General features: G+C 40.3%; 1 protein-coding gene across 1 annotated transcript; it reads right to left on the bottom strand.

The window, feature by feature from the left end:
* Positions 1-5446: 5446 nt before the first annotated feature.
* On the bottom strand, positions 5447-19705 carry LOC103173129 (pinopsin-like). The gene is made up of 4 exons (XM_007885800.2): positions 19357-19705; positions 10912-11234; positions 8473-8706; positions 5447-5482 (listed from the first exon to the last, which is right to left on the bottom strand). The coding sequence occupies exons 1-4, from the start codon at positions 19703-19705 to the stop codon at positions 5447-5449; spliced, it is 942 nt and encodes a 313-aa protein (XP_007883991.1).
* Between the last annotated feature and the right edge of the window lie 8260 nt (positions 19706-27965).

Here is a 27965-nt window from a genome sequence, read left to right as displayed (position 1 = left end):
TTATATGTACAGTAGAACTCATAAAAGTTGTATCAGTTGGGACCATAAACATTTAATATAACTGATGCAAACTATGCAAAGTTATGGCAAACATGCATAAAGTCATCATATATGACTTATGTAAAGTTGTGTATAAGTACTGGCTGGTGCCATTAAAGCAAGGTTTAACCCAATCATATTAAAGCTATGGTAACCCATTCTATCCATATTACAGTACTGCAAGTATATGTTTTCTGTACCTCGTGCAGAAAACACGTACGGTACAATGAATGGCACAACCAAACAGGTTTCAAAATAGAACTGTTTTGATAGAATATAAACTTAATACTTGGTGTATCTGCATTCACTGATGCTATGATGGCTGGTCAAAACGTTGTCTTTCGTACTTACTCACTCTTCTGTAACTGCGTATGCGGTCCTTCGGCTTTGCAGACAGTAAGTGCACATGCGGTGATGGGTCGGGACTTAGTTTACTGCGATTGTTTCACATGGAGCACTGCGTCTGCTACATCAAGGCCGGTAAGTGCATGTGCAGTGAAGGGTCCCCTTCGCTCTCAATGTGATCAGGATTTCCCTCCCCCTTCGCTCCTCTCTCAGACCTCCCACCTACCATGTGTGATGACGTTGATGTTACGCCCCTGGAAGGGAGTTTGTGGTGAGCGTTGGGGTACACTTATACCCTGTTTCTGTTTGAGGCAGGCTCAGGAAATGAAGTTTTGACACGGCAGCCGGCAAGTATAGTACCGATGTTATGTGGTGGTCAATACAACTAATGCACATAAATTTAAATGAATTTAATAGGAAATTAAACATCACTCAGGTGGATGTACGACTTAGGCGACTGTACGATTTATACAGATACGATGTATGTAAACTGTATATAGTGACTTTCACGTCGGAAGGACGTTCCTAATATCAGAAAATTAATTGATAAGCAGAGAATATGCTCTTAATCAATAAATTTAGTCGAGCATTAGTGTCCCTCTCTCCCTAACAAATACAACAACATGTTATAGGACAGTAAGAGATGTAAGTTTTGAAATTTACTGCATGTTTCATATTTGGAAAAAAATGTTTTCACTAAAATATTTACTGAAACACTTTTGTAATTTAAGAAATGAGCTGCAATTGTGAAAGAGGTCACCTAACTTCTTCCAAATTGCCGTATTATGACTTTTCATCAATATATTGCCTTTGAAAAAGCAGATAATACAAATGATATTGAGTTAAATAATAAAAATGTCATTGTGTTTCACAGAAAAATATTTATACTTGAAATGTCACATTTCAACAAATAGCAAGATAGTAGAGCATATATATTAGCAATTTTAACTGGCAAAAGTAATATTTCCAAACATATTAGGCCTTTAAGTGTGCCAAAATGTTACTTTTACATTCTGATCTCACTAACTTGTATTCTGAATGTAATGACTTGTATTCTCATCTCATTGACTTGAATTCTAACTTCAATGGCCATCAATGTATGTAAATCTTTTGTGGGTCTCACATAACTCAGTCGGAATTGAGCCAGCCCTCTGTGGCGGTCTCTACCTCTGCGACCTCCTAACACCCTGCCAACCCACCCGTTCCCTCCGCTCAGCCGGCTCTGGCCTGCTTCACGTCCCCCGACCCACCCACCCCACCATTGGCGGGAGAGCCTTCAGCCACTCTGCCCCCAACCTCTGGAATTCCATCCCTCAATCACTCCGCCTCACCCCTTCCTTAGCCTCCTTCAAGTCCCGCCTCAAGACCCTCCTCTTCGACCATGCCATCGGCCACGCCCCCTCCCCTCCCTTACCCACCCCCAACCCCAGCTTGGGTCTGAAATGCTGTACTCTGTCCAGCGCCTTGGGACGTCCTCCCGACGTGAAAGGCGCTATACAAATCTAATCTTCTTGTCGGCAAACTATGTGATTTTAACTGGTTAGACTCTAGCAGTACCCCAACGCACACTCTGGGGACCCCAACCTTCGCTGAATAGTTTACGGAATTAGATAAGCAGGATGCGTCACTCCAGAGAGAGAGTGTGCATTCCATTCCAAAATCTATCTCTGGGATTTCCATGTGTAGATGGGATGCATAAAAATCTCAGCTTGTTTGGCTACTCTTAAGCATGGTGATGGGTTTCCACATGTGTTACACCCAGCTGACCAAAAAAAAGTTATTCATATTCTTACATCCTAGAAAAATAACATAACTGCACATTTAAGTTGTAATGGTTCTATTTCTATGTATCCATTTTTGATTTTAAGTTATAATGTGTGAAAATTATCTCAAAGTCTATTTTCTGTCCTTTTTTCAAATAATGTAAAGTTTCAAGATAAATCTTTCACATCATCTCTGCACCCATTATAAAGACCCCTTGTTAGCTTTGAGTAACACTGTCCGCAAAGGTCTATTTCTTATTTTAGATATGCAAAACTCTTTTCTGTATAATCAGTCCTTGTATTGTGATAGAAGTTAAAATTGGACAATTTGTAGAACACAAAATAAACAGTTTACAATCAAATAGGGTGTAAGTAAAAAAAAACATATGTGTTATAGACAAACTTTCAGACATTGAGCCTTAGAGTGGGTGATCTGATTGTAAGATATCTTAGTGATTTAAAATAATGGAAAAAGATCTTTTTGTATTGCAGTTTAATGCATAAATTACTTCTCAGATGCCACATTTTAATTGCTGGGATTCTGTATAGTGCAAAGAAATATAGTAATCACAATTTAAACAAAGAAAATATTACAAAGTCTGTGACATCATTAAGCTCGGGAATATTAATTATTTTTAAAATTGGAATATAAATCTTTCAAATCGCCTTCCATGAAAATGTCCTTTTTTAAGATCTTGTGTGGGTGAATGTATCGTGCAGATTTTACTTTAAATATCTCCATTGCAGTGCTGGGGGAGTGCTGCATTGTTGGAGCTACTGTCTTTTGGATGAGACATTAAACCATTGTCTTGTCTGCCTGTTCAGGTGACAATATTTGAAAAGAGAATGGAGTTTCTCCCTTATATCAAATTGGCTACTGTGTTCACTTACAAATACAGTTACTACACTTATAGTGAATCCTGTAAAGCTCTTTGAGGCTGGTTCAATGACATGATTAGCCTTACAGCAGCAATTAAAATCTGAAGTTCGAGTCTCTGGCGTACAAAGTATGCATAGAATGATGTGCAAATGTTCATAATTAATATGTGATATTTAGATTTTTTATTTGACAATGTATAGATTGTTTTCAAAAACCTATCATACAGCTTTCTGTACAAAAATTGTGGCAAGGCTGATTGTGGGATTAGATTCTGTGGGTTGAAGAGTTGATAATCTCAATATACTGTATTCTTAAACCACACAAAGACTCGATAGGCAGTGACACGCAATTTAACAGCAACATGTACTTTGTTCGGTTTTAAGTAACATTGCCTATTCTCTATTTTATTTATATATAGCATACACCAGGCACTGCATTTCCTGAGATGTCATTCTTCAGACGAGGTGTTAAATTGATGTTCCATCTGACTGTTCAGGTGGATTTTAAATAGTGAGTGATAGTACTTGAAAAGAGAAGGGAGTTTCTTATGGTGACAATTCTTCTGGCCAAAGCAATTTTTTTCTCCTTCATTCATGTGACAACTTTTGAGGAACTTTACTGTCCATAACATATGATAATTATATTTATAGTGTTACTATATTTGACAAATTTCCTGTGAAGTGTTTAGTGGGATTTTATGCTATATCAAATGCAAGAATTCTTTTTTTTAATCCCATGTATGTCCTATTATTCACTTCTCCAATTGATCTTTTTCTGACTTTTTCTGACTTGGGAGCTTTCAATTCGAGTTCAAATATTTCAACTATTGAAATATAGTTCAAATGCAGACAATTCTCTATAAATGTAACTTTTCATACTTTTACATTTTGTTTTTTATATGTTTTGCATGTACATAATGTATAGAATTTGTTGTAAATAAATATTTCTATCTACACTTTGATCTGACTTGATCCCTCTGTCCTGAACTTTCTATGAAAGGCTCATCCATTGAACCTTTAAATTCTATACTCCAGTGCAGTGCTGGGGATGTGGTGCATCTGGCTTGAAATCAGGGCACACACATGAGCCTTGTTTTTTGGCTAATCATAACTGAACTCCACTAGAAAACAAACTGCCACCCAACTAACATTCATATCAATGAACACACAAGTTGGGTAATAATATCAGGAAACTCCTCATGAAATGTTATCATTCACACTGCAGTACTGTGTGCAACAACAAAAACAAGATTACATTTGTATAGCGCCTTTCACGTCGAGAGGACGTCCCAAGGCGCTGGACAGAGCACAACATTTTAGACCCGAGCTGGGGTTGGGGCGGTAAGGGAGGGGAGGGGAGGGGAAGGGGTGGGGGGTGATGGCATGGTTGAAGAGGAGGGTCTTGAGGCGGGACTCGAAGGAGACTAAGGAGGGGGTGAGGCGGAGTGACTGGGGGATGGAATTCCAGAGATTGGGGACGGAGTGGCTGAAGGCTATCCCGCCAATGGTGGGGCGGGTGGGGCGGGGGACGTGGAGCAGGCCAGAGCTGGTTTAGCGGAGGGAACGGGTGGGTTGGTAGGGTGTTAGGAGGTCGCAGAGGTAGGGTGGGGCGAGGCCATGGAGGGCTTTGTAGGTGAGGACCAGGATCTTGAACTGGATCCTCTGAAGGATAGGGAGCCAGTGGAGTTGGGCGAGAGTCGGGGAGATGGGGTCACGGAGTTTGGTGCAGGAGAGGATACGGGCTGCAGAGTTCTGAATTATCTGTAGCCTGTGGAGGAAGGAATTGGGAAGGCCGACAAGCAGGGCATTTGCGTAGTCGAGCCTGGAGGTGATGAAGGCATGAACAAGAGTTTCAGCGGCCTGAGGGGTGCAGTTTATCAATTTCACAAAGAGGGGAAAGCCAAGCTCTCAAATGGTTGAAAGACATGCAGCTGTTCCTGGTGCCTGCACCTCAACACATGCCAAGTATGCTTCAAATGAATACCCTAAAGCACCTTTTTTTTTAAAAGTTATTGGTATCGGCAATTCAACTTGGCAGACAGAACATTAACATTTTGAATGGGGCTTCTCCTTGGGAGTCAGTCAGTCACTTTTATCTTCAAAGGCACAGAAGGAGACCTGTGGTTTTCCTTTCCAAGGATTTGATCAACCCACTAGGGGTATCCATGTCTCATCAAGTTCAGCACATCTGATTGTTCAAAAATATTTTTGAAAATAAATGGGACAGACTTGTTGTCTGCTATTTGCCTTATATTGTTCCTTTTCCCCATAGATACAAATGGTTGCATCAACCCTTACTATTAAATTGTTTGGTGTCATCCATAATTCCATCCACACTTTGACATGGCAACATGGGGTATATAAACCAGATTGTTTATTCCTGTGCCTCACAGCCTCAGTTAATCAAAACTGAATAATATTCACATTTGATACAGAGCCTTATAACATTGAAATGTCTTACAGCACTTTTCAGAATAAGTTACTTTGGACTAATGTCATTGTGGTTGCTTTAATTTGAAGTGTTTTTAGTGTTTATTATTCTGCTTAACATCTCGCAACCAAAACCCTAATGAATGTCAATCCCAATGTCTCTTAAATCCCAACACAATCATCTGCTTTAGAAATGATTAAGGGGCAGCCCTGATGGTAGAATGGATAGAGCTGCAGCTTACAGACCAGGAGCTCTCTGGTTTGAATCCAAGTTCCACACCGAGTTTGCTGAGTTCAGCCAGGGCTGCACAGGGAGGATACATTGATCTCATCCTTCCCAGAGTTTGGAGGAACAAAAAAACAGCCAGAGTCTATAGCATCCTCTACTGGTTGGGTGTGTGTATGGCAGTTGAGCTTGGCGTAGCTGTGACATCCTCAATAACAAAGTTCCTGCCAGCATTCACTGCCAAAGTTTACATTTAGGCACATAGAAATAGGCCATTTGGCTTACAGAGCCTGCTCTGTCATCTCCCTGGATCATGGCTGATCTATAACTCAACTCAATACCATTTGCCTGCCTTTTCACCATGCCCCTTGATATCCTTACAAGCTGAGTATTTATCTACTTTCCTCTTAAACATTCCCACCGACTTGGCATCAACAGTCCTTCAAGGAAGTTAATTCCACTATTTCACAACTCTCTGAGTAAATAAATGTCTTCTGATTTCACTTATACAGGATTAGCTCTATGGTTTAGAAGATACCCTCTTATTCAAAATTATGCAACTATTTGAAGAAAAAGTCTCTCCTTACCCACTCTGCCAATTCCTTTTGATGTCTTAAACATAAACAATGAACATTGGCCACTTGGATGGGGTAATGGATGTCAACCTGGACCCGTGGAACCACGCCCCAACCGCAGACAAAACCAGGAGCAGAGAGGCCTATTCAAGTGGGGAAAAAATTAGAAAAATAATTGTACGTACTAAATTTTTGTTAAAAAGTATATAATAATAATAATAATCCTTGCATTTGATATAGCGCTTTTCACGTCGGGAGGACGTCCTAGAGCGCTTCACAGAACACACTGTAAAGTGAATTGACTGTATATTTGTGGGCGAATGCGGCAGCCCATTGCGCACAGCAATGTCCCACAAACAGTTGTAGATCGAAAATGACCAATTTATTATTGTTTTTGGTTTTGGAGGGATTATTATTAGGCGTGTGGAGTAAGGAAACTTGCCCAAGGTTTCGCCCTGCCTGGAATTGAACTCAGGTCTCTCGCTTGCAAAGCGAGTGCTCTAACCACTGAGCTACAGGACTACAGGACATCCTCGCGTTCTTTAACACTATGCTTCTGAGGCTGGCAGCCTTGAATTTATATGCTCCTCAAAAGTTATTTGAATTACTGTTTCAGTGGTAATCGAACAAAAGAGAAAAAAAAAGTTTAATCAGCAAGAAGTAGGAACTACTAGCAAGCATCAGTAGCCGCAGGCACAAAAACAAGTTGTGTTGGATTGATTTGAGGGGCCTTCAGTGATCTGTTTGAATCTAAACTCAAACTGGCTTCTTTCCCCTTTCATCTGCATTGCTTTATGTCTCCTCAGGTTCTGCGTGCAATTCTGCATAACAAGATTCACAACAGGTTACTGCAGCTCGGCCTAAGACTGATCACAAACCGACCAAACACCAAGCAGTCAACAATAACAACAACAACAACAAGGATTTATATAGCGCCCTCCACGCTGGACAGCGTCTCAGAGCGCTTTACAGTTTACAGTCAGCAAAAGCTAGAAAATATTTTTGCAAATGAAGCCATGTTTAATACAACAATGAGGTGCTCAAAGTATTTGCTTTCATTCAGCTGTCTCTTTGTTTGATTTGGCATATCAAGCAATAATAATAATCCTTGCATTTGATATAGCGCTTTTCATGTCAGGAGGACATCCCAAAGCGCTTCACAGAACACACTGTAAAGTGAATTGACTGTATATTTGTGGGCGAACGCGGCAGCCAATTGCTCACAGCAATGTCCCACAAACAGTCGTGGATTGAAAATGACCAATTTATTATTGTTTTTGGTTTTGGAGGGATTATTTCATAGCAATTCATAGCTAAGCAGTAAAAAATTATCTTGAGAAATTAAGAAAGTTAAAGAAGAAGGAAATTGGTTGCCAGCATGGTTCAGTTGGTAGCCCTCTTCCCACTGGGTCAGAAGGTTGTGGGTTCAAGCTTCACATCAATCATTTGAACTCACATAAGCTCACAATCCAATACAGTGCTGTGGATGCACAGCCTTGTTGGAGGTGCCATCCTTCGGACAAAACATTAATTTCAGGCCTTCCATCTCTATTGTAGAATCAATTTCTGGCATTTACTTCTGTATCAAGTCTGGTTATAATTTTATTACATGTTATAAGGTCCCATCTGACTGTTCAGGTGAACATTAAATATCCCAAGGCACTACTTGAGAATGGTGTTTCTCCTGGTATCCTAGCCAACAATCCCCTAGATACAATTTGTCATTTTACTTTACAGCTATTTGTGGGAATTTGCTGTGTATAAAATGCTAAAAAGTCACTGCACATTTGCAGCAAAATCCTATGAAGTATTTTGGGACATCCTCCTAATGTGAATTATACTGTCAATGCAAATATTATGATTATTAAATATTGCTGCAATATTTAGGCAGACTTTTCTCTAGGATTATTCAATGGTAGGGTAGAGTTGTGACAGTCGTGCTTGGATTATGGAAGAAACAGGCTTAATAGGCCAAATTCTTGTTCCATTTTTTTTTAGGTTATAATTCAACAGCATTTTTTCTCCTTAATACGAATATCTAAATTTGAACTGCATGTTTGACCTCATTGTCTATGTTGAAGCAGCTAACTACAACCAAATTAAGTTTTAAACAGTCTGTGCCATTGATATATAGTTATTATTTTACAAGCAATGCAATGCACATTTGAAGGGCATACTATTACAAGCAAGTATATAACATAAATCACTATCTTACCTGTTTGTTCATCAGTACATATATGATGGGGTTGTACACAGTGCTGGTCTTAGCCAAGACAACTGGCACAATACTGACTGTAGAGGTAATCAAGTCTGAATCACCAAAGGTTGCAAGCAGTGCCATAATTCCATAAGGCATCCAACAAAGTAAGAAGCAAACAATTGTGATTAGCACCATGAAGAAGACGTGGTATTTTCGCCGACAAGCTGCAGTCTTTTTGTTCTGACCAACCTGTTAAAATAAAGTTGGATCACATCTTAGCCTGGAATCTAGCTAGAGCATCCACACAGTAAAGTTAAAAAAAATTATAATTTCTGTGCCACCAGTCTCTGTTAATCCAAATCACCCTTTTTCATGAATCCCACTTTCCAACACTCTTCCCATACCCCTTAACGTTTTTACTGCTCAAGTGCTTATCCAAATCCCTTTTCTGAATGATACCTGGCTCAATAGGCACCTGTGATACAATACTTAATGATGTTTCAAACCTATCTCTATAAACTTGCAATAGAAGGTGAAGCCAATTTTGCACTAGCTTTCAAATTGAGATTGAATTTAATAATTTTCCATAAGTCTGTGCAATTGTAAATTTTAGGGTAGAAATTTAAGGTAGAATTTCAGGCCTCCCATCTACGACTGTTTGTGGGACATTGCTGTGCGCAATTGGCTGCCGCGTTCGCCCACAAATATACAGTCAATTCACTTTACAGTGTGTTCTGTGAAGCGCTTTGGGACGTCCTCCCGACGTGAAAAGCGCTATATCAAAATGCAAGGATTATTATTATTGTAGAATCGATTTTTGGCAAATACTTCTGTATCAATTCTGGTTATAATTTTATTAAGTTTCCCTGATGTCTCAGTTGACAAGCTTACTGGCGAATGGAAAACGGAAGTGTACAAATCATGAAATCTAGGTTAACTCTATAGTCTATTGTTGAATTAGCTGCTCTCAGGTGGGATGGTAGTTGGAGCGCTAAAATTCAGTTCAACAACCTCCAGAAGAGAAAAATCCACCAAAATTCCTTCTTGATTGCTGCCAGTGAGCCCTCCTTGAAATGACTCATGTGTGAATGTTGGTTGAGAATAGGATTAGGTTTATCTGTTAAATAACCCACCATTACTCACTGTCTGGACCAAGTTGACCTAGGTAACTGAGAACATCTGCTGTCTTTGGAATTGTAGCTGCAGTCATCACCTCCAGGAGTTGATGGGAATATATTGGAGGTACCTTCCAAGCTTGTAGTTGGTGTTGTTGTTGTTGTTGTGACATAATGAACACTATTGATCTCCTCAAAACATTTCATCTCTGCACTGGAGAGAATGACCTTTCATAGCATATCTCATGTACTTACATATTTCTCTTCAGAGTATTTCACAGCCATTATCAATAAATTGTAAAGATAATGGAATATTGGAGAGTATGATAATGAGTACCAAATCAATCATTACTAAAGAGATATAATAATAATCCTTGCATTTGATATAGCGCTTTATCACGTCTTCGAGACATCTCAAAGCACTTCACAGAATATACTGTAAAGTGAATTGACTGTATACTTTATGGGTGAAACCCGCCAGCTAATTGCACATTGCAGTATTCCACAAACAGTCGTGGATTGACGTGACCAATTTATGATTATATTTCTTTGAAGAAATTATTACCCCCGGAAAAGTGATCTGCCAATCGACTAACAACAGGGTTCATACTTACTGCTGGGTAAACAGAGGCGTGTGGAGCAAGGAAACTTGCCCAACATTTTGCCCTGCCGGGAATCGAACCCACATCTCTTGCTTGCAAGGCGAGTGCTCTAACTACTGAACTACAGGGTTTTTTTTAAAAAAAATCTCATTGCATGTGACTTATATTGAACGTCAAGAAGCAACATCATTATGGTAATCTAGAAAATTATGTTTATGCTTTATGCAACTTTCATGTTCTGGTATTACTAACCACTAGTTTATAACGTCTTAAAGTTAAAACTTTCAAGAGAAATGTGATGTGAATCAGGAAGCCTGATTTCTGCTTTTTGCTCTTCATTCCATTGATCAAAGATGGGAACGTGCAACCAAGTGTTGTACAGGATCCTTAAATTGAGATTGAATTTAGTAATTTTCCATAATTCTGTGCAATAGTTTTCACTGGTACAAAACTGAAACTCGCTCCAATAATTCTGACTTCTTGTTTATGGTTAAAATTTGCTGTAAAAAAAGGTTGCAACCACAAATCTCTGTAAGGACAGTTTTGAGGCCAGTGTTAGGGTTCCCAATCTTTTGCTGGACATTTAAAGTCGTATTTTCCATTTTACAGCTAATGTGAAGTGTTCCATTTATTACTGAAGTGAATCCCTCCATTGATGCCTCCCAAAGAACCTATTAAACTAAGCAAGTCATACAGTAGAAGGCAAAGAATTATAGTGAGAAATATTCTTCACCAACCTGTTTTATGGTGTATAAAATCCGTGCATAGGAGCAGACTATGAAAAGGATAGGAAGGGCCAGGCAGAAGATGAAGAGACAAATGATGTAGGACATTCCATTCATGGTATGGGTTTTCCAATTAACTGAGCAACTGATTCCTTGCCCCTCAGGACCATAAGCACTCCAGCCAAAGAGAGGTGGGACTGTCCATAGAAGTGAATACAGCCAGGAGACACCAATTGCCAATATTGGTCTTTTGAAATTATGGGTGGTGCGAATGCGAGTTATCATGTAGCTCCGGTCATAAGAAACAAAGCAAAGAGACAAGAGAGACACAATACCTGAAATGGGAAGAATGTCTATTGTCACCAACAAAAACGATAAGAGAATTACATTTGTATCGCGCCTTTCACGTCGGGAGGATCTCCCAATGCGCTGGACAGTCAGTGTTTCGGACCCGAGCTGGGGGTTGGGATTGGGGGTGGGGGAAAGGGCATGGGGAGAAGCAGGGTGATCAAAAGCACAGTCGAAGAAGAGAGTCTTGAGATGGGTCTTGAAGGAGGCAAGGGAGGGGGCAAGGCAGAGGGACTGCGGGATGGAGTTCCAGAGGGTAGGGATAGAGTGGCAGAAGGCCCACCCACCAATGGTGTAGCAGGGGACGTGAAGCAGACCGGAGCCCATTGAGCGGAGGGAACAGGCAGGATGGTAGGGGTTTAGGAGGTCGCAGAGGTAGGGGGGAGCAAGGTCATGGAAGGCTTTGAAGGTGAGGACCAGGATGTTGAACTGTATCCTCTGAGTGATGGAAAGCCAGTGGAGTCAGGCAAGGATGGGAGTGATAGGGTCATGGAGCCTGGTGTGGGAGAGGACATGGGCTGCAAAGTTCTGGATGATCTGCAGCCTATGGAAGGAGGAGTTGGGAAGGCCGACAACAAGGAGTTTGCACCAAGTATATCAGCAACAATTTACATAGAAACACATACAAGAAACATCTCAAAGCACTTTACAGAATGAGATTCATTTGAAATGAAGTCATTGTGATTTACGTAAATTAATTTTCATGATATAAAATCAAGAGAAAGGGAAACGTTTGGGGATGGATAATAAAATTAATCAGATGGATGACTAAATGAAATGTTTTGTAACATAATCAGGTAATAAAGAGGAGGCAAGAGAAATGGTAGAAACCCTAAAAGCAAAGAATATAATACAGTACTAATCCTGACAGAGCCGACAACAAACTTCAACTAGTGGAGAAAATATATGGGACTGATCATCAGTAATTGTGATCCACTATGGAGTGATGCAATCCACCTCATGTTATACTTGGTAAAAGATAAACTACTTTTGTACCACATGCTTCTAGTGCAGGTTTTAAGGTCCTGCTACCTTTGCTCTTGTTTGCTTTCCAGTTAGCTGCTTCGTGGATGAGTGGCTAGCAGATCGCGGCTTCTGTCTCTAAGAAATTCATTGGTTACATCATGTAATTGTTCATTTCAAACCTAATGAAATCAAACATGAATTGGACAGGAATAAGCAGTGGCTGAGATGTAAGTGCATGGTTTGGGCAGTTTTCTTAGACTTCTTTTTGTTTGATCTAAGATGATTATATTTGTACAAATTAATTTGTAAAGAATATCTTGTAATTAATTGTACATTGTCATGTTGTACTTGGTGTTGTCATTTATTAAGTGCTGATTTGTATAGAATATGTGGAAAATTAAAATAATTAAAAATAACCTGAATGAGATTTCAATTTGACTGTGTAATGTGTTTAGATTACTGAAGTACTTTGAAGAGTAATTGTTTTACACCATACTGAGCTAGTTCCCTTTGCTCCGACTATTATTCCAATGGAGATTGGAGCAGATTCAACTGCATGGGAAGCTACAGACAAATAATGGTATGTGGATAAGATCACTCTCTCATACACAGTTCCTTTCAAGACTTTGTTTTCTTGCTGTCAAATTTTCCCTGCTGTCTGAGGAGAGGCAGTCCAAGTCAATGATCAGGAAATGCCATTGGTGGCAGGCTGTGGGTTCAGGCATGCTGAGATTTCAATTCAGTAAGAAAGAAGAAATGGCAGCCTGTGTCTGTGGGGATATTGTTTATATTGATGCTGTCAGTGCTGCTCGCTTCAGATGCCGTGAGTAAAATGCATCTAAAGGTACGTCACTGCATTTCCTGAGGGACCTGCAATGCTTCATTTTCCTTACACTTATAATAATAATCCTTGCATTTGATATAGCGCCTTATCACGTTTTCAAGATGTCTCAAAGCACTTCACAGAATCTATACTAATAAAGACAGTGTCTGTTTGTGTGTCCCTTTTTCCGCCAATGACGCAATAAGCCCTATGGAGTCCTGTAGCTTAGTGGTTAGAGCACTTGCCTCAAGCAATAGACCTGGGCGAAATGTTGGGCAAGTTTTCTTACTCCACACGCCTGATAATAATCTCTCAAGAAAAAAAAACAATAATAAATTGGTCATTTCAATACATGACTCTTTGTGGGACACTGCCTCGAGCAATTGTCTGCCGCATTTTGCCTACAAGTATACAGTCAATTCACTTTACAATATTTTCTGTGAAGTGCTTTGAGACGTCTAGAAGAATTGAAAAAGTGCTATATCAAATAATAATAATTATAATCCTTGCATTTGATATAGCACTTTTGAGGAGAGGATATAAGGATTATTATTTATTTATAATAACCAATTGACGTAGAGACATGATTTATACCTCATCAGAAAGGTCTTGCATGCAGGAGTGTCATGGGCATTTTTTTTTCAGGGAACTCCTATCGTTGATGAGGTACACTTAAAAATGCTTTAATTAAGCCCCAAAATATGAGGTATGCATAGTATTCTGCAACAAAGTAGGGACAGAGGAAAGCACATATCCTTTTAAAGAGTAGTCCAGTGAACTATACTAATATATTCTGCAACAAATGGCAGTGCTTTTCAGGCCACTGAAACTTTCTCGTACAAAGGATCCAGTGTGCAATATCAAGAAGGGTGCAGCCACATTGATCAAGGACTGTAAAACCACTGTGTGGCATGAATGCACCATGTCGCACAAGAGAACAGGACACTTCAGGACATCAGGGAAAACACCCAGACGATGGGAGGGATGACACTTATTTTGTCGGGAGAGTTCCACCAGAACCTACCTGTCATACAAATTGGTACTGTGCTGATGAAAAGAATGCCAGACTTAAGGCTTCCAGGCTATGGGTATGTGTAGAGAAGATGAGTTTCAGGACAAACATGCGAGTCCTCTTCATGGCAGTTCCGCAGCTGGGGCAAATGCCAACATCCTTCTGGAAATTGGGGATGGCAAAATTCCAGTGCATCCAACAGATGGTCAAATTCAGATCCCTGAAGGTTGTGGGACCATTGTACAAGATATAGCAGAGCTCAAAACCAAAGTTTTCCTGAACCTCAGCCATTACTACACAAATGATAAGTGGTTGTGTGAATGAGCAATCCTTGCTCCAAAAAATGACTCCCAACTGAGTATATAGATAAAGTCAAAATGTCTATGTGTCTGTCTGTGTGTCATTCTACATTCCATATTGGATCCTTTGGTTGCAAGCGAATCTGCAGCTAGTATACTATAAAGCAAATTGACTTTATATTTTGTGGGCAAAACATGGTGGTCAATTGTGCACAGCAGTATCCAACAAACAGTCGTGGATTGAGTGACCAAATTATTATTATATATTTTTTGAAGGGATTATTACCCACGGAAAAAGCAATCCGACAATCTACTAACAACCGGGTTCCTACTTACTGCTAGGTGAACAGAGGCGTGTGGATTAAGGAAACTTGCCCAACGTTTCGCCCTGCTGGGATTTGAACTCATGCCCTCTTGCTTGCAAGGTGAGTGCTCTAACCACTAAGCTATAGGACTACACAACATTCACATTGCAACAAACCCACAGTATTGCATTGGTGTGTCCGCCTAGCCTATGAATTCGAAGTCCCGGCGTCAATTTTGATCCCACAATTTGTGACTCAGTTGTAGGTGTGTGTGTGTGCCACTAAGCCACTGGGACCTCAACAGTGCACAGATCAGTATTATAACAGCAGAGGATAGAGTCCCAGAGCAATCGGAAATAAAATAATAATCTTTGCATTTGATTCAGTGCCTTATCACATTGTTGAGACATTTCAAAGCACTGTATGACATCAGACAGTGCACGTATTGTCTACACTACACCAGGCAATGCTTTGGTAATGCACAGCAATACCATAGTGATGGAGCAGCTATAAGATGAATGCAGCATTAGATTCTTGATAATCTGGTGCAGGCCAACCCTGTTATAACATACTTCCATATAGCAGGAGTTTGCTTATAGAATAATTGTACCACTGACTTGTTGACTTCCTGTGTGTAGTATCCATGCACAAGAAGTGCATTTGACCTCAATGCTGAGAAGTATCACTGTTTTACAACTCACAACTCCATTACAATTTTCTAAAATTAGGCAATATTGATCTACAACAGTATCACAACTCCATTACAATTTTCTAAAATTAGGCAATATTGATCTACAACAACAACAAATTATACTTATAGAGCGCCTTTCACGTCTGGAGGACATCCCAAAGCGCTGAACAGTCAGGTGTCAGGGCCCGAGCATGGGGGAGGGGTGGTGTAGGCATGAGGGAAGGTAGAGAAGTGGGAAGGAGACCAAAGGCACAGTCGAGGAGGAGGGTCTTGAGACCGGCCATGAAGGAGACAAGGGAGGAAGCGAGGCGAAGGGATCGTGGGATGGAGTTCCAGAGTGTGGGGGTAGAGAGTCTGAAACCCCAGCCACTGATGGTAGGGCGGGTCGGGCGGGAGACATGGAGCAGGCCGGAGCCCAATGAACGGAGGGAGCGGGCAGGTTGGTAGGGGGTCAGCAGGTTAGAGAGGTAGGAGGGGGCAAGGCCATGAATGGCCTTAAAGGTGAGGACGAGGATCTTGAACTCGATCCTCTGGGGGATGGGGAGCCAGTGGAGTCAGGCGAGGGTGGGAGTGATGGGGTCACGGAATCTGATACAAAACAATACAAATTTACACTAATATAGCACCTTTCATATCTGGAGACAGCCATGGCTTGGCTAATGGAGTAAAATTCCATCTAGGTTTAGATTTATTCTGTTAACATAGTGTTTCAGAGCATCCAGAATTTGGGAAATTGTTGAATTTCGTCTCATAACTTTCGTTCTTCAAAAAATTTACAGAAAATCTGCTAAAAATTAAAGCTGTATTCAAGAATTTACCAAATTTTGGATGCTCTGATTTGCTTTGATATTAGAGTAAATCTCGACAGTGGTGGAATTCCTCCCCTAAAGATGTATCCCCATATATCATTTTTACCATTGTGTCACAGGTTATGAAATGACTTAATTGTTGAACAAACAGGTTCAAACACATTTTAATGAACACAACAAACTAATTGTTGCCCCATAAATTCCTGCTAAGGTATTTCCTATTTTAAAAATATAAATTGGGCATTGAAATTGAATTATATTTCAGGTTATCATTATTGTCAGCAAAAGCAACAGAAAGGCAAAAGACTGAAAAATAATGGCTGCTGACTCAATAAACGATTTCAATACTAATTTGAGAGGCGTTCTCAATAATTTTACAATTCTGTTTTTGCAAAGCAGTTTTGAGTTTTGATCTGTGAAATTGTAATGCAGCAAACAAGAGATTAGCAAATTGCAAAGTATATGTTGCTTTATTTAAACAGACACATTTATTGTGTAATCTGTGAAGCTGTAATGCAGCAAACAAGAGATTAGCAAATTGCAAAGTATATGTTGCTTTATTTAAACAGACACATTTATTGAACAGAGGAAAAGAAAAATTGCACTTGTTCAACACCTAGTCATAGGGAAACAATTTAAAGCATGTCACAGATACTTTCTGTCGAGTATAGCTATTGTTTTATAGACAAACAGAGCACCCATTTGCAAAACCAAGATTCCACAAACAACCATGAAGTAAATGACTGATTAATCGATGGAATTGTTGTCCAGGATATTTTGCATGAGACTTGCTTGGAAAAGTCTCATTTTTATTTTTAGCATCAACAAGAAAACAAACAGATGTGATTTTGATTCAATGAGGCATCAAAAAGTTGGCACCAAATAATCTGGAAGACTGTTTGCCAAAACTCTGGGAGAAACATAGGAAAATAGATCTTCCTCTCTTTCAATACAGTGTACAATATTCTAAGGTTTCTCTATAGATACAATACAATACACAATATAATTGAGTGATAATAACATATAATGCAATGAATGATACAGAGGCAAATGCTTACATAATAAACATCACTGATGTGTGAACTATTCTTATTATATTATTATTAATTCACTTTAAAAAAAACTAGCTTAAACTTCTTTTTTAAAAATACTATTTTGTATGCTTTTCTCTCTCTCTTGGAACATACTCTCGCTCCACTTTGTCTCCACAAACAGCTTCTCCTACAGCCCCCACACCGTCTCGTGTGGTGTTTCTCAGGGCTCTGTCCTCGATCCCCTCCTCTTCAACCTGTATATGCTCCCTCTTGGTGACATCATCCGCACTGTGGTCGACTTCCACAATGTGGATGACACCCAACTCTATCTCTCTGCTTCCACCCTCGACTCCAGCACCGAGGGTACTCCAGCTAGCTAACTTTCTACAGTTGAATGTCAGCAAGACTGAGGCTCTCCTGATTGGTGCCTCCGCACATCAGGCACTAGCAGCATTAGCATCCATGGATGCAAACTCCACCTCACCAAGCCAGTCAGGAATCTAGGCATCTTGTTCGATCCTCAACCGTACTTTTTCCTCCACATCCATGCCATGAACCGCTCTGCCTTCCCCCACCTCCGCAACATTGCCTGACTCCGCCACTATCTTTCTCCTCAGGCCGCCGAAACCCTCATACATGCCCTCATTACATCTAGGCTCAACTATGCCAACTCCCTGCTTGTTGGCCTCCCCAACTCTTCCTTCCACAAGCTGCAGATCATCCAGAACTCTGTAGCTCATGTCTTCTCCGGCACCAGGCTTCATGACCCTAATACCCCCACCCTCGCTCAGCTCCACTGGCCCCCCATCCCCCAGAGGATAGAGTTCAAAATCCTCGTCCTCACCTTCAAGGTCCTTCATGGCCTTACCCCCTCCTATAATAATATATAATAATAATCCTTGCATATGATATAGCGCTTTTCACGTCTTCTAGACGTCCCAAAGCGCTTCACAGAATATACTGTAAAGTAAATTGACTGTATATTTGTGGGCGAACGCAGCAGCCAATTGTGCACAGCAGTGTCCCACAAACAGTCGTAGATTGAAAGTGACCAATTTATTATTGGTTTTTTTTGGAGGGATTATTATTAGGCGTGTGGAGTAAGGAAACTTGCCCAAGGTTTCGCCCTGCCTGGAATTGAACCCAGGTATCTCGCTCGCAAAGCAAGTGCTCTAACCACTGAGCTACAGGACTCCTACCTGTCTGACTTGCTAACCCCTTATCAACCTGTCCGCTCCCTCCGCTCAGCAGACTTCATGTGCCCCGCCTGCCCTCTCCACCATCAGCGGTCATATCTTCAGCCTCTCTGCCTCCCACCCTCTGGAACTCCATCCCACATTCCCTTCACCTCGTTTCCTCCCTTGCTTCCGTCAAGACTCAAGATGCTTCTCTTCGACCGTGCCTTCAACCAACCTCTTACCCTCTCTGCCTTCCACCCTCCCTGATCGCAATCCCATTCCTTAGGTCCTAATCCCTAACCCCTGACTGTTCAGCATCTTGGGACATCCTCCTGATGTGAAAGGCGCTTTACAAATGTAATTTTATATTGTCTAGTATCCAGTCATGTGTTGTAACTACTGTATTTGTAATTAGTGAAAATGTTATAAATCTCCATGTTTTCATCCTCAATGAAATGTGTGCACACAAAGACACACCTAATAGATACAAAAGAAAGGCATTATAAGGAGTTTGGGAGGGAAACACCCCTTTTAGCTCCTGCACATTATTGTGTTCCTCCAAAGAGAATGATCAAGGAGATGGAGAGGTTCGTCTCACCTCTAGCATTTAAGAACAACTAATTTCTCCCGATTACTAAACTGCGTTAGACAGACAGCAAGAACTATTCCAAATAAGAAACCTAATCAGCATCAAGCTCAAGAGACTTTACAGTGGATTTATTCACCAACCAAAGATCATCCAAACAGTCATCCTCTCACCAAGAAATGAAGGACACAAGAATCTTAACAGATAACTAACCTGTGATCCTCTTGATCTAAAAAAAATGTTCATTTGGGTTCTTTCTGCTGGAGTTAGTAACTGCAGAGCAGATGTTTAACAGGAATGCAAGTGTGAAAAGAAGGATGGATTTGTTTTTTTTAAAAATACGGTGAGCAAATAAAAAGGCTGTTTTTTTTTTACCTGAGATCGCAGTGCTGTGTGGATGACTTACCAAACAGGGAGTTTGCAAACCCGTACCACTTGCAGCCTTGCTCGCCAACCAGCCATCGCCCCTGCACGCTGGCAGCGAAGCTGAAGGGAGTCCCGCAGATGCACACGAGCATGTCACTGACACTGATGTTCAGCAGCAGCATGTTCATCGGGCTCCTGAGCACCTTGTACTTACAGAACAGCACCAACACCAGCAGGTTGTTGAGAAACCCCAAGACCATGATGATACCCAGGCACACAGCTACCACCGTCAGCCCAGTCCGGCTCAACCCAGTCCAGCCCACCTGGCTCAGGGGGAGACTGGGGCTGGAGTTGGGGCTGGAATTTAACATCCAGTTTACAGTCATCATCTCTGACTGGTGGAGTCTTGGTCAGTGGCCTCTGACAGTCAGATCGCTCCTCACACATTAGCAATGCTAATGCAGTGTCAGGCTTGCTCTAACTTCTTGACGATACTGTTCTCTTGGACCAATTGTCTGGGTGATGGAGATGGAGAGGATTAACTAGTGCCTGCCCTGCCGCAAGCTGCTTTTGTACTCGGTCGAAAGGGAAACAGAATGGATTATCATAATGATCCAAGGAGGGTGACTGGCATAAATTGCTTTCACGGCTTGACTACCAAAACCGAAGCTGTGTGTAAAAGTTCAATGATAAATTGAGCAGCTGTATTTTTTCATGGGAGCAGCACATGTCCAGTTGCACCTTTCTGAAAGAACTATACGACACAGAATTTAATAATCCTTGCATATTATTATTGATAGCGCCTATTCAAGTCTATGAGACTTCTCAAAGTGCTTCACAGAATATACTGTAAAGTGAATTGACTGTGTGTTTTGCACAGAATTTAACCAAATGGGCAGCCATGCCCATTGCGAATAAAATAAAATGAAGGTTTTAACTCTTTGGGATTCGATTTGAAAATACCTGATTCCAATTTTCCCATCTCCAGCTATTTAATTTCAGTCATGAATCAGACGAAATCCTAAAATATTTCATGGGGAAAATAGAAAACATTTGCATGAATTGCTGTGAATTGCGAGAAGCTCATGTAGTATTATCTATCCTGGTTTCAAACACATGAACTAAATCTACTCTTGAATTTAGAATCTTGTTTTGATTGCTAACAGCAATATTTACCAAACCAGGAACAAATGATATGTGACTATTAATGAGACTTATGTTGATTAGTCGATTGGTGGATCGCTTTTCTGGGGGGAATGATCCCATAAAAAATAATAATAATTTGGTCAATCAATCTACGACTGTTTGCGAGACACTGCTGTATGCAATTGGCTGCTGCTTTTCAGCCACAAAATATACAGTCAATTCATTTTACAATATATTCTATGAAGCACTTTGAGACATCTCAAAGATATGATTATTCTATGAAGCACTTTGAGACATCTCAAAGATATGATTATTATACTGCCTGATCTTCCTCATAATGTCCTCAGTAAGATTATTTTTAATAATAATTAACAATTATTATTAATTCATAATTATCATAATTTGGTGTTTTGAGCTATTAGACAATAATCTTGAAAAGAAAAGGTTGTTTCTTCTTTAATTACATTTGATATAGTGCCTTTCGCATCAGAAAGACATGTCAAATGCTTTACAGGATGTACTGTAATGTGTATTAACTATGCATTTTGCAGGCAAAATTGGCAGCCAACCTGTACACCACAAAGTCCAACAAACAGTCGTGAAGTTAACAATCAATTTTATCTGGGGGGATTATGGGCCAGGAAACAGGAAGAATCTACCTTCTCTTTTCAAGATTATTTGGCTGGAGCTCAAATCCCAAATTATGACAACTTAAGAAAGCATGACAAGAACAAGGATAATTCACCACCTCCTTCTTTTCATAAATGGTGTGCGATAAACACTAGTAGAATGGATTCTGTCAAAATTTTAAGGGGACATTCTCACATGTTTTAAAATCCTCAATAATATCTAACTTTATCTATTGTTGCACCATTCGTTTTATCTATTGTTGCACCATTCACTATTTTTTTCTTCATTGTTTTTCTTTCAAGTTCCTATGTTTTACACTTAAGATATTATCAATTCCCTTTCTTCTCCTATAATAATCCTTGAATTTCAAATAGCTCCTTATCATGTCATTGAGACGTCTCAACGCGGTTCACAGAATATATTGTAAAGTGAATTGACTGTGTATTTTGTGGGTAAAGCACACGATCTCAAACATGGCATAAAGTCTATGAATGTTGACACAACAACCATACTTTTTATACCTGTTGACACTGCACATCTTCTGTTTTAAAGTAAATTCTGGAGGGAGGAGTTGCAATGTTTCATCCTAGGATATGGGAAGAAACTCCCTTGTCTTTTCACCCTAACCCAAGGGACATTGATGGCAGTGAAAGCATAAGAGAACATGGGTTTACTCAAATCTGAATGACACTTAAAAGAAAGAGGGCAATTACATCTGACCTAAGGGACTCATTACATGTCACAATCCAAGTTGTTTATTTATAAACTAATATTATAGAAATAACATTGTAAGGGTTAATTAATTTTGTGAAGTAAGGACCAACACAAATTCTTCAATCAATTGATATTTATTAATAAAAATTGGTAAAGAAATGCATATCAAAGTTATACGTTTCATCAAATCAAATTAATGCTTACAACAGGTTGCTAATGTTCACTGCAATTAATTGATCAGACCAAATACAGTGGCTTTGATGTCAGAATCTGCTTGTTGACGTGTATCGATCCATGTTGATTGCTGTATATCCCTTTTTCCTTGAGATTGGTTGTGATTAGCTGATCCATTCTCTTTTCTCCGATATAATGCCAAAAATCTTTGATTCTTTTGTACCTTTTTCGTCATATATGCCAGTCTGTTCAATGTGTTGTTAGAAATACCAGCTGCAAACCAAGGACAAACTTTATCAAAGTAAACAGCTTGTTTCAAAACAAGTCTTTGTCCCATGATGATTTGGAAGAAACCGTTCCATAAGCACGCCTCCACCGTCCTTGGCTTTCAAGCATTTGGGTATATAATCAGCTTTTATGAAGTAAACTAATCCATGATTCTCCGCGATTTTTCTTTAGGTAACCGGGTGAGAGCGCGGGGAGAAGCCGTTTGTGCAGATGTACTGCTGGCAGTTTGTGAGGTAGGACTCGAACCAGGCGAGTGCAGTCCCACTGAGGTGATGACGGAGGAAAGGCGGCGGAGGAGGATGGCGTGATCGACTGTGTTGAACGCGGCGGAGAGTTCCAGGAGGACAAGGAGGCAGAGGGAGCCCTGGTCACAGATAGAGAGGATATCGTTTGTGACTTTCCATCATCTTTACCTTCCCCAATCTCACTTGCCTCTCACCAGCTTGGTTGCCCATTAAGCGATTTGGAATGTCCTACTGATGCTAAAGATGCTATATCAATGTAAATTTGTGTTGTGTTTCTATTTTATTGTATAAGAACTGTGCATTGTGGTGAAAAACATCTTTGATGTACAGTATATGGTTAAAAAAAGTCCTATCAAAACAGTTTTATCCTGCAAATCCATCATGGGCAAATCGTGCTGCTTTTCTTTCAAGTTAAACCATCTTTGCATGAAGATGTAACACAGTTTTCTTCTGTATTGTCAGAGAAAATAACTATGCCAACCATATTCTGAAGTGTAACACGTGGGGATTTGAACAATTTACACGCTTTTCATTTCTAAGAGAGATTACTGAAAGAAACAGATTATCACTTTATCATATTTTTTCACATGGACCATCCATTGAGCAGGTGAGCAATTTACGCTTTCAGTGGATAGTTATCATCCTGGCTCAGTTGGTAGAAGTCTTGCCTCTGAGACAGAAGGTTGTGGGTTGTGGATTCAAGCAGCACATCAGGAGTTTGTGCTCACAGTCTGGGCTGAAACGTCAATGTAGTGGAGGAGTGCCTCATTATAGGAGGTGCCACCTTTTAGATGAGATGTTAAACCGAGCTCCTGTCTGCCTTTTCGGGTAGATGTTAAAGATCCCATAGTACTATCAAGAAGGAGAAGAGAGTTTCTCCTGGCATCCTGGCCAACAATCCTCAAAATAAAATTGGTCACTTTAATTGTGAGACATTGCTGTGGACTAATTGACTGCCACATTCACTACAAAATACACTGTCAGTGCATTTTACAGTATATCCTGTAAAGCATTTTGAGATTTGGAGGAAAATAGGATCTTCATATATATTGGATATTACTTTGAGTGCAAGTATACGTATTTTTGTTATACATTTAATTAGGTTTTTAATAAAGTGCTGGTAATGTGATAACTGGGTCAGTGAGTTGTTCCAAAAAATACTGTAGCAGCACAGATCCAGGTTTCAGCATTAAATCCCAGCATTAAATGGTCAAGAGCAAATGATTATTTCCAAATGCTTGAAACTGAATCCTCACAATAGCCCAGGTTACTTGGAATATTTTATGCTGTTAATGAAAAGTGGAATTAAAAGTGGAAACCTGCAATAGTGGTTGCAGATGTAAAGGATCAATTGCCGTGTCAATTGTGCACAATTGTGATGCTGTGAGAAATGTTTAACAGCATGTAACAAAGTTGTTTTAGGGAATATAAGTACCGTGTTGCACAATGCATGTTAGCAGGACATAATAGGATTCATAGCCTTTCACTGTGCAATTGTGGACAAATACAATAAATTGTACCATTTTAAAGGGGGTACAGCAACAGAGAGACCTGGGGATTCACATACACAGGTCTTTGAATGTGACAGGACAGGTTGATAGAGCTGTTAAAAAAGCATATGGGATACTTTATAAATAGAGGCATAGAGTACAAAAGCAATGAAGTCACTGGTTATGCCTCAGCTGGAGTATTGTGTCCAATTCTGGGCAGCACACTTTAGAAAGGATAACAAAGCTTTGGAGAAGGTGCAGAGGAGATTTATAAGAATGGTACCAGGAATGAGGAACTTTAGTTATGTGGCGAGATGAGAGAAGCTGGGATTGTTCTCCTTAGAGCAGAGAAGGTTAAGGGAAAATTTAATAGAGGTGTTGAAAATTATGAGCGAGTTTGATAGAGTAGATAGGGAGAAAGTGTTCCACTAGCAGGTGAGGTCAGTAACCAGGGCACATAGATTCAAGATAATTCGCGAAAGAACCTGAGGGGAGATGAGGAGAATTTTTTTTACACAGAGTGGTACGGTCTGGAATGCAATGCCTGAAAGGATGGAAACAAAATCAAAAACAACTTTCAAAAGGGAATAAGGATAAATGCGGAAAGAGTGGGGGAGTAGGACTGAATGGGTAGCTCTTCCAAAGAGCCGGCACAATGGGCCGATGGGCCGAATTGCCTCCTTCTGTGCTGTAATATTCTATGATTCTATGACAATACCTCAGATGGGACGTTAAACCAAGGTCCTGACTGCCTGGTCAGATGGACGTCAAAGATCCCATGGCACTATACAAAAAGAGAAGGGAGTTTCTCCCTCCCAGTGTCCTGGCCAACAATCCACCAAATAAAATTGGTCACTCACTCCATGGCTGTTTGTGGGACATTGTTGTGCGCAACTAGCTGCCGCTTTTCGCCCACAAAATACACAGTCACTTCACTTTAAAATCTTGGCAAGTGTTTTGAGATGTCTCGATGATGTGATAAAGCGCTAAATCAAATACAAGGATTATTATTATAGTACGGATGTTTCTGCGCATATTATTATCTATAGATTTAGCAGAAACTGTTATAGAGATATTTGTTTAAAAAAAAATGGTGAAGTTTGGAGTCCTCCGTGAGATTTGTCTTGAATTAAAGAACCAGGGAAGATAGGCTATGTTATATTACAAAACGTATTGACTTCAGTACGTTGATCTGTCTTGACTATCACATACATGTATTTCTTAAAAGATAGGCTTTGATTTATTAATATAATTCAAGTCATGTAATTTATTGTTAATGTAACAAAGATAAGATGAATTCAAAGTGTTCATCTTCAAAAAACACCCTTTCAGATTGCCATCTTGGCATATCTGAAAGTAATTTATTCAATTGGAATGAAATGTCAAAGCTACTTTCTTGACAAAAGTAATGTTATGGCCACTTACAACAACAACAATAACAAGATTCCATTTATTGAGCGCCTTTCACGTCGGGAGGACGTCACAAGGTGCTGTACAGATGGGTCAGGACCCGAGCAAGGGGGAAATGGTCAGGGTGAGGGAAGGGAGGGAGCGAGGAGGGGGTAGAGAATCGAGGGGGGAGCTGAAGGCACGGTCAAAGAGAAAGGTCTTGAGACCGGCCTAGAAGGAGGAAAGGGAGGAAGCAAGGCGAAGGCACTGGGGGATAGATTTCCAGAGCCTAGGGGCTGAGAGGCTGAAGGCCCGGCCACCGATGGTAGGGCGGTTGGGGCGGGGGATACATTATTGCAATGTAAGGATTTTATCTCTACATTAACGCCTAGAATATTTATTGGGTGTTATGAATTGTTACAATTGCAGTGCCTTTCTCTTGTTAGTGAATCAGCATGCATGAAATTCTGTGTGGATATACAGAATTGATGTTTAATTGTAATGATACAAAATTACTTTCAGATATCCACAGCGGCAATCTCAAAGGGTTGCAAATGGCAATTTCAGGACAAATATCGGAAGGTATTACTTTACACAGTGAGTAATTATTGACTGGATTGGTTACTGGAAAAGGCTGGTTAAAGCCAAGATGCTGAACTCATTTCAAAACCAGCTTGATGAGAGGCTGGTTAGGTTGACTGAAGGATAAATCGAGTGGACTGTATGGTCTTCTTCATCAAAACGTCTTTTGAAATATATTAGTCATCGCTATAATAATAGTAATGAGGTATGGGGAGTCAGGAACATAGTGGGATATGAGTGATGAATATCCAGGATTTGGTATGGGAGAGATTATGGGTTGCAGAGTTTTGAATCAGGGTTCCTTTCAAGCCTGTGAGTTATTGGTTTGACTTACTACTGTGTAAATGGTTTAATTCCAGGATGAAACATAATATAGACAGTGACAGAAAGCACAGGAGGCAACGTGGAATCGTCACAGCAGGATAACCAGTAAAAAGGAAACAACAAAGTGTATACGTGCTGGATGTAGTAGGTTTGGGTGTGAATCCAGCAGTCACCGTTGAAGTAAAGCTGCCAGTAATGGGGTGAAAATGCAATATTCATAACAAGTATTATGAGTGACCTGCTGTGCTGTCAAGTGACCGGCTGGACTAGCGAACTCCTGCAGGTAGGCATGATGCCCATTTGGTACCAGTAGAAGACACGATCTGCAACTACTGTTCTAATAAGTGGAAGACAAACTCCACCTCATATGTAATTTATCTGAAGCATGCAGCACCTACTGGTGGGCTCAAGCGCCATGTTATAATAATAGCAATCCTTGTACTTGATATAGTACCTTATCATGTCATCGAGACGTATCAAAGTGTTTCATAGGATACACTGTAAAGTAGTGTGACTGTGTATTTTGTTAGGACTTTGAACTCATAATTCAGGCTGACACCCCAGTGCAGTACTGGGGAGCACTCCATCATCAGAAGTGTGGAGCTGATGGGTGAAGTAGTTGTCTAGAAATACTTTTTTTTTTGGCCAGCTAGGTATTTGACACATGCAGAAACCCATCACTATATTTAAGAGTATCCAAACCGGACTGAGAGTTCTACAAATGTATGCCACCTACCCATGGAAATTTCCATACTTCTGGAATGGAATATAGACTCACTTCCTAGAGGAGGGATGCACCCTGCAGGAGCTGAGTGCAAAGAATCCTTGATCCAGCTTCCAAATTAACACATTCACCTACCAAATACAGTCACAGCACTTTACAGTATATCATGTGAAGCGCATTGGGGTGTCCTCCTGATGTAAATAATAATAACCCTTGCATTTGATATAGCGCTTTTCACTTCTTCTAAACATCTCAAAGTGCTTCACAGAATATACTGTAAAATGAATTGACTGTATATTTGTGGTCGAAATGCAGCAGCCAATTGCGAACAGCAGTGTCCAACAAAGAGTCATGTATTGAAATGAACAATTTAATATTGTTTTCTTTCTTGAGAGATTATTATCAGGCATGTGGAGTAAGGAAACTTGCTCAACATTTCGCCCTGCCAGGAATCGAACCCAGGTCTCTTGCTTGCGCGGCAAGTGCTCTAATCACTAAGCTACAGGACTCCATAGGACTTATTGCGTTATTAGTGACCAAATTATTATTGTTTTTTTTCTTGAGGGATTATTATCAGGGTGTGGAGTGAGGAAACTTGCCTAAGGTTTCACCCTGCTGGGAATCGAACCTAGGTCTCATAACATAATACTCAAAAAAAATATACAATATACTTTTTTTTCAAAGATGGCACTGGTCATCTCCACTGGCACTGGCACTGGTAACCCGATCTGCAAACGTTACAGGGGTATTTAGAGTGGAGTCCTGCAACGTTCAGTTTATGCTCACAAAGTAATTCATTATCACTACCAGCAGCAAAGTATTTTAGAGGCAAGAGTCTGATTGCTGTTATTTTCTGTTCCAAATTTGTATTGCCTACAGGTTGAGGAGAGCTGTAACCAGCGTGGAACAAGGGTTAGATTTATTAAGGTATCAGTGCACCCAT

Source organism: Callorhinchus milii, unplaced genomic scaffold (genome assembly GCF_018977255.1).
Source record: "Callorhinchus milii isolate IMCB2004 unplaced genomic scaffold, IMCB_Cmil_1.0 Scaffold4, whole genome shotgun sequence".
NCBI lineage: Eukaryota > Metazoa > Chordata > Chondrichthyes > Chimaeriformes > Callorhinchidae > Callorhinchus > Callorhinchus milii.
The sequence above is the reverse complement of the archived record's forward strand: the minus strand, read 5'-3'. Positions and strand labels throughout refer to the sequence as shown.

Excerpts from the sequence above, each read along its gene's own strand:
- LOC103173129 (XM_007885800.2), bottom strand. The coding sequence starts at position 19,705 with ATGATGACTGTAAACTGGATGTTAAATTCCAGCCCCAACTCCAGCCCC. Across the intron at positions 8,707-10,911 it reads TTTTATACACCATAAAACAG|GTTGGTCAGAACAAAAAGAC; the intron begins GTTGGTGAAGAA and ends TTATTTTAACAG. Across the intron at positions 5,483-8,472 it reads ATGTACTGATGAACAAACAG|ACATTTCAATGTTATAAGGC; the intron begins GTAAGATAGTGA and ends AAGTGCTGTAAG.